The sequence below is a fragment of the Sinocyclocheilus anshuiensis genome, unplaced genomic scaffold, assembly GCF_001515605.1.
Source record: "Sinocyclocheilus anshuiensis isolate Anshui unplaced genomic scaffold, SAMN03320099.WGS_v1.1 scaffold477, whole genome shotgun sequence".
In the NCBI taxonomy this organism is placed as follows: domain Eukaryota; kingdom Metazoa; phylum Chordata; class Actinopteri; order Cypriniformes; family Cyprinidae; genus Sinocyclocheilus; species Sinocyclocheilus anshuiensis.
The window spans coordinates 3,549,882-3,557,798 of record NW_015536549.1 but is presented as its reverse complement, the minus strand read 5'-3'; the positions used below and the strand labels follow the sequence as shown (position 1 = coordinate 3,557,798).

The 7,917-nt window shown below is 35.5% G+C and overlaps 1 protein-coding gene across 1 annotated transcript in view; it reads left to right on the top strand.

Moving 5' to 3' along the window:
• Window positions 1-5,004: 5,004 nt before the first annotated feature.
• Window positions 5,005-7,917, top strand: part of LOC107700121 (ral guanine nucleotide dissociation stimulator-like 1) — a 28,270-nt gene continuing 25,357 nt past the window's right edge. Inside the window, exon 1 of the mRNA XM_016501660.1 lies at window positions 5,005-5,375. Within this exon, the coding sequence (XP_016357146.1) occupies window positions 5,241-5,375 (135 nt within the window). The 5' untranslated portion in view covers window positions 5,005-5,240. The remainder of the gene's footprint in view (window positions 5,376-7,917) is intronic.

The following is a 7,917-nucleotide window of genomic DNA, read 5'->3' as shown; positions in this document are numbered from 1 at the left end:
TATATATATATATATACTACGGGACCGTTGAATGCTTGAATCTCATTGGCTGACGAACGTTCTAAGGCGTGCAATCATTTTCAGGGAAACGCACGGCAAACGTAGTAGTTCCAGGCATTTCTTGACCGCATTACACGTCCATATCACTTCGCCAAATGATTTCAGTTATTTCAAAAGTCCTTACAGCCTAAAACAGCAAAATAACCAAAACCCACAATGACACTGGCCAAGCAAATAAATATAGTAAACTATAGGATAAAAACGACAGATTATTTCCATGTTTTTGCCACAAGATTACGTTTTATTATGTACGGAAAGCACGTACTCTATTTCTGCCGCTCATCTCTCTTCCTTACAGACGCCCACACACATACAGTACAGACACAGGCACACACGGAAACACGTTGTTAGCGCTACTGCTACTCTGACGATTTTATCTGTAAAATAGTTTAACAACTTAAAAGCAACATGACATTTCTCACAAGCGAGGTAACAACGGCGCCGTTCTTGTAGAAAATGAACCTAAAGTTTCACTATTAGTAGAGACGCTGCTGCCGAACACTGTTGAGAGACGCACAGGCTCAGAGAGGTAATTCACACGCTCGCTCTCTCTCTACAAAAAGGCACAATTGGTGCTTAAAAAACTAGTTTGATTTTAAAACGTTCACGAGGATCATGACATAAAATCTTTAAAAAAGACAGTTCTATCATCATTAACTCACCCTTATGTCATGGGCATAGCTTGTGGGGGGGCCAGGGGGGCCTGGCTCCCCCATAGCGATTTAAGAATTTTACTAAATATTTATTTATAAAGTTTTTTCTATGAAGTAAAAATGCATATAATGCAGTTAATAATACATGTAAAAGTGAATACGTAAAAGTTCATACATTTTAAATTGTTATTGTAAGTAAACGAATAAATCAAAACAAACTTAACGTCTCCCTCAATCTCATTTGCGTAAGAATTGTCACGTGACGAATTGTAATTTAGTTTCTTTTTTTCTTGTCTTCACCACCTGGCTATACTGTTGTAAAATGTTGAGAGATTCAAACAAAAAGTAATCAATAAATAGAACAAAATAAAAAATAATAAAGACTGCAAGTGACGTCGCTAGCGGAAGCGCAAGTGTCTGAGAGTGCAAGCCTGAGAGTGCACGTCTGAGAGTGCAAGCGCCAGCTGCAGCCAGAGCCGGTTTAGCCGCACATTACTTTTATACCGACCATTTACATCAAAATGTTATTTAATTTTAACAGAACACAACCTTTAAATAGATTTTAGAATATAAACTGTTTATCGTCTATTCAGTAAGACTAAATAAAAAGTGTGCACCTCATTGTGCATTAACTTGAATCAAGCCCAACAAATGTCTGTTTTAAAAACAGTGGATGAGTAATTCACTTAATAAAAGCCTCCTTTGAGATCGTTTTGACAGACATGTTTATTGTGCATTTTAAACGTGTTTATTGCTAAGTTTAGTGTGGCAAAATAGAAGCGCAGCTGTAATTTGTGGGCAATGTATGTGGTTACCATGACAACCTCGCGCACTTGCCACTGCTCTATGTGAATATGTAGATTTACTATAGCAAAACTAAAATGTGTTTAAAAGTACAGTCTGACCAAATCCACCTGTTCGGTTTGGCCCCCCCAAACTCAAACGTCAAGCTACGCCTAGAACCTAATTCTATCTAATTCCATGATTCCACATTTTAAACATACATCGAGTGTTGTCTTGGACTTTATAACTACTACGGACACATAGTGGATGACACGTTTTTAGTTACATTTGTATAAATGTCTATTCACAGTCATCCATGATTGACCAGTCAGACGCACTCTTAGTGGAATGAGGATGAGATATTGTGAAAACCCTTATGAAAAGCATGTAAAATAAACTCAATTCGTTTATATACTCAAATCTGCTCCATTATTCGGGTAGGATGACAGTGCCTCTTGTATACGCACAACTACACCAACAAATGTATACACTTATTTTATACTCACAATTTCTCCACTTACCTCGGTCATTTACACTATATAATAACGACACATTAGCATACTTATGGTAGTTTTGTAATTTGTATGCAATTCCTCTAACGTCCACTAGGCGGTAGTAGATGACAAGAGTTTGAACACTGACCGTTGTTTGTAGAATGTCTCTTTCGTGTGATTTATGATTTGTTTTTGCATAAGAATTTTGTTAGAAACAAATATCGTAATATAAGCCATCTTATTTCACGTTTGAAGTATTTTAAACGGTATTTTACATACATTTACCTGGAATTTCTATACAATTATATACTCAAACAAGTCCTGGTGAATTTTATACCCTCAGAGAGTTAAATCCTATGATTTACGAGATGCCCAATGTTCCGCCTGAATGCCCTATTTCAGCATATTTTGTTAAAAAAAAAACAGCTATACTTAAATACATGGCTCATAATGTGTTCATAGATGTTTATTCAATAAGGAACATGTCCTCTGATGAAGTGTGAATAGTGCTTCATGCTTAATGAAGCACTTTGTGATTCTTGTGTTGCCTACTGGGGGATGAAATAAGGAATATAACTTGGGTGATATGACTTGTTTAAGTGTGCATCTGAGTGCACATGAAAAAGCCAAAAGATTGTGCCAGCTGTGTAAACCTCAGCAGTCCGCACTCAGGCTATGTCAGCAAACTGTAGTAGAGATCAAAATGTTCCAGCGGAGAGAATCTGTGAAGGGAAGCTGAGAAATTTCAAAACAGTTCAGATGGGTGTTGAGCTCTGCCATGGGGAAAGAAGAAGCTGGAATGAACAACATAGAAAAAAAAAAAAAAATGAGGGAGGAGGATCAAGTATATCAAGTATATTAAGCTTGGGGCACAAATACCCACAGTCAAAACACCTCATTTTGTGGTGCAAAATGTTAAGGGCTGCTTACAATGCACGTCTGTGGAAGCAGTCATTGCACTGGAACAAATGTTAAAACATTTTCAAAAGTGCAGAGTTAAGACATATGTGTTAACATGAAACAAGTGTAATAAAATCTAGGAATCCACAATATATTACCATATCAATTGCGGCTGAGAGATTTAGAGATTGTTTTATATGTCAGTTTCAATCGTTACTGGATATTTAATTGGCATGCTCATTTCCCCTGTTTTTACATTTAGATTACCTCTGCCATCATCTAAAGCTCACTTAAAGTTAATCTTTAAAAACATTAATAATTTAACTACACTGTTAAATGTAATCTTTGGCAAATCTAAAAATTAATATCCATTTTTCACACTATATATTATAATATTTCTAAATTATTATCGTTTTTAAAATGATTGATTTTAGTTTTTTTTGTTTTCCTTTTAATTTATTTAGAATTGTATTAAAATATATTTAGATATATATAAATTTAACAGCAACATTTTATTAGCCAAAAAATAAATCAATATTTTATCAGTCTTTTATCATTTTATCAGTATTGGACAAAATTTAATTTCTTTTAGTTTATCTGCCTAGAGCAGTAGTCTGACCACTACCAGAATTTTAAATTTTACAATTTGTACTGAAAAAAACCCCAAAAATCTCACTGGAATGTCCTTCCCCATAGACCTCCAATGTAAATACAAAACACAAGTTCCTTTTTTTTTTACACCCTAAGGCACTAGTCAGAATGATTGTCCATGGAAATGACAGCATGTCATGTAAGCTTTCCATAGATTTAAAGTTATGCTTTATACCCAGAACTTTCCATAAAGTGAGATCACTGTGTGTGTACACACTCTGTATTCTGTGAAAAGTTCTAAACTTAGTGCCGTTTTGTTATTTTATGTTACTGATTCACATATCTGCTGGAGGCATTTTTGCAAAAATCGGAAGTTACAGCTTCTAAACTATGTGTCTTATTAACTGTCCCAAGTACTGTATGTCTTATCATACATGAGTGTGTATTGGTAAGCCACTAAATCATTCATGGCTTACCAGTCATTCCACAGAGCTACCACCATAAATACTGGCCTGTGTTCCAAACGATACCCTCAGCGATACCCATCTTCCTCTGCTTCTAGACTCCACATCTCATTGTACTATATATCAGTCAATAAGTATTTTTCGGTAACACTTTACAATAAGGTTCCATTAGTTAATGTTAGTTAATGTATTAACTAACACGAACAAACAATGAACAATACATTTATTACAGTATTTATTCATCTTTGTTAATGTTAATGAAAATACAGTCGTTCATTGTTAGTTCGTGTTAATTCACAGCGCATGCATTAACTAATGTTAACAAGCACAACTTTTGATTTTAATAATGCATTAGTAAATGTTGAAATTAACAGTAACTAAGATTAATAAATGCTGTAGAAGTATTGTTCATTCTTAGTTCATGTTAACTAAAGTAGTTAACTAATGTTAACTAATGAACCATATTTTAAAGTGTTACCTATTTTTTCAAACTGTTTGTTTCACCTCAGTCTTATGCTTGCTATCACACACACACACACACACACACACACACACACACACACGCTTCAGGTTAAACCTTGTATTTGGTCTTGGTAACAAAGGCCACACTGCTGAATTATTGGTTAACAGTTAACAGTAAACATTTCATAACTTACAGCTACTGCCTAACTGAGAAGACAGAAGATGACTTTATTAGGTCCTCTTTCTAGGGCCCCTATTCTTTACTGCCACTCTGGAACAGCATCTTTTTTTTACTTGAGAAGCTTTTGAAATAAAAAAAAATACTTTCCTCATATACAGGAGATATAACATTTTCTGTTTATAGTTTAAACGAAAACGCACAAAAATATATTTAGAAGTAGAACTGTGCTAAAATAACACTCTTTTGTTTAAACCATACTCTCACTTCCTCATTTAACCTGTGTTTTCTCTCTTTTCCTGTCTTTCTCTCCCTCTTTCTGCACACTCTTGGTATTAGTGCAAGGGCAGGGCTTATCACTCACCACTCCTTCACTTCAGCTTCTTCTCGAATTGGACTGAGGTCGAGAGAGAGAAAGAGAGAGAGAGAGAGAGACTGTTTGTATGTGTTGGGAAACAGCAGTTGTGGACTTCTAAACAGATTTGTCAGACTGTTTCCACTTCACAAAAACGGACAAAAGGGCACACTCTGGAAGACCGCAAGTGAGAATGCCCTTCTGAGACAGACAGATACGTAAACACACAGGCCTGCTATCACAGGAGCACTGGGTCTCTACAACCCTGAGCATGTGTTGGCAACCTGCACCACGGGCATCATGATTTCACACTATCCGCTGGCATCGCTGCTCCCCTGGCCGCCTATCCCACACTGTCTACATCTAGATGGGGAAGGAGGGGTGGCCCTGCAGAGGTACCAACCACGGTCGCCAGAGAGCAGCCCTCGTTGCTGGGTAGGTCATTTACATTTGTCTGCAAGACGTTTGGTGGTTTGCCTTCAGCATGTGAATGGGCTTTATCTGAGTTATGCTCTGTTGTTCGAGGTCTTTCAGAGATGTAAGATGATGAGAATAAGGATTCAAAGTTAAATGACCTGCAAATTGATTTTGATTAAACTTATATTGTGTTGGTTTTTTAGTCTGCATTAAGTTGTAAGCATGCAGAAGGAATGAATTGTACTCAAGCAGCAGTCTGAAGTTGCATTTCACATTGCAATAGTTGTACCTTGCTTTCTCAAGCAATAGCAGGAATTTAGATTTAGACTTAGTGTTTAGAAGTTAATGCAATCCAGAAACTGGCCAATAAATGCACCAAAACTATATAGTAAATAACAATACTAAACAAACAAATATGCAACAACAAACATATTTAATTAATTTTGTTAAATACTTCTGACTAATCACACAACGTGTAAAACTTGTCATATGGACAATCAGTCAATAACCAGACTGATTTATTTAGACCAGCAGTGCGGTACGTCATAGCACAGAAGTTATAGCTTGTATGTGTTTGATTCACTAAAAATAACTGATTTATAAGAGTTGTTCGGTCGGGAATCGAACTGCACCGGTCGCGTTGAAGGATTTTGTTCACTAAAAAGAACTGACTCATAAGAATCATTCATTGAGAAATAGATTGCCACTTGTCGCGCTCTATGGATTTGGTTCACTGGAACCGGCTCATTAGAGGCATTCATTCAAGAGACGGACTAAACTGCTCGCTGTATGTTCGGCGCAGTAGTAATAGTGTGGCAGTGAATAGCACAAACAAACGGAACGTCATTTGTTCCGGTAATATTATATCTACGTTTTTAATGTATCCTGTAGTGAATATGATTTCCTCAGACAAGTAGTCCAAAGTAAAACTTTTGAAACCAATTCCTACCGATAGACTTCAGTGGGAGGAAACTGTTTTATGAATGCAAGTTTGTGTGTGTATTAACCTCCTTGTTCATATCAAATGGCAGTCAGGTAAATCTATTGGTAGGCTATTACCCAGTGCAATGCTGTGTAAATTACTTCAACTAAAATGTCTTACATTAACACTTTTGAATGTGAGCCAATCCATTCAGGGAAGCTGAATCAGAGGTGAAAAGGAAAAACAACAATTAATGTTTTTCTCAAGAAAGCCCCTTGATTTGCTGGCCACATATTCATATTTGTTAAGAGGATGGGGTGTGTATGTGTGGGTTTGTGTGTAGGCTATGTGGTGGTGGTAATGGTGTGTGGGGGTTTCAGAGCTGGAAAAGCTCACTCTGTCAGCACTTTTTCAATAGTCACACACTGGAGCTGACCGCTGTTGACTCCATCTGTCTGACCAGCACTGACCAGAACAGAGTGTTTCAATTCAGGGAAACAGCGTCATTGTATTATACAGAAAGAGACTCAGCATCATAACATACTCGCTGGAGGGAGCGCACAGATTTGGGCAGAAAAGTGACATAGCTTCATTTTACAAAGGTATATGTGTAATCTTACATAGCAGTTTGCACTATGTGCTAGGGGGTCAGTGGAAAAGTAAATAGAAAAATGTAAAACATTTTTTTATAAAAATAAGTAAAATATAATAGCTATAAATACAAATAAAGTTAAAATGTACTTAATTTGACATATAATGTTGAAAATAATGTTCTTCTGTTAGTGAGGTCATAGAGAGCTCCCTCATGACTTTATAATATATTTATATGATTATATAAAATATATTAATAAAATAATACAAATGTAATTTTTTTTTTTTACACAATTTGACATTATTATTATGTATAGTTTTATTTGACAAAAATCTATGTGTCAACCTACATAGCAGTTGTCATAACTTTTACATTACCTGCTAGGGTGTAAGTGGAAAAGTTCAACATTTTTCAAAAGTAAAAAAAAAAAAACGTTTTTTTTAAATAATAAATTTAAATACAAAAATAATACAAATGAATTATAATTTACATATTGTTATTATTATTATTATGAGATTTATCAAAATTATTTTACTCTTTTGGCAATCTTTATTATTTTATGTTTTTCTTCAGATTATATACTAACAGTAAAAATATACATAAATATACAAATGTATAATTTTTTATTTGTCTAAATATATATTTATACATAGTACACAGACACACACACAGTATATATATATGTATATATATATATATATATATACTGGTATATACTTTTTAAATGAAATGTATACTTTGGCACTATTTATATTTGAAACATAGATGGCCCAAATTTTTGCTGGTAGTATGTAATGCTCTGGGATAATAACAGAGATAGAGAGAGAGAGATCCATCCTTATCCAACATCCTGACTCAAGTCTCTTCCTCTCACACTCGAGAGTTTCCGAGTATTGTTCCTCTGACAGCATATTGTTCCTCTGACAGTGAGGCCATAGAGCGTTCCCTCGTCACTTTACCCTACGCTGACCCATGGAGTCCAGTCCACACACATATTCAGAATAGCTCACACACACACACACACACACACACACACACACACACAC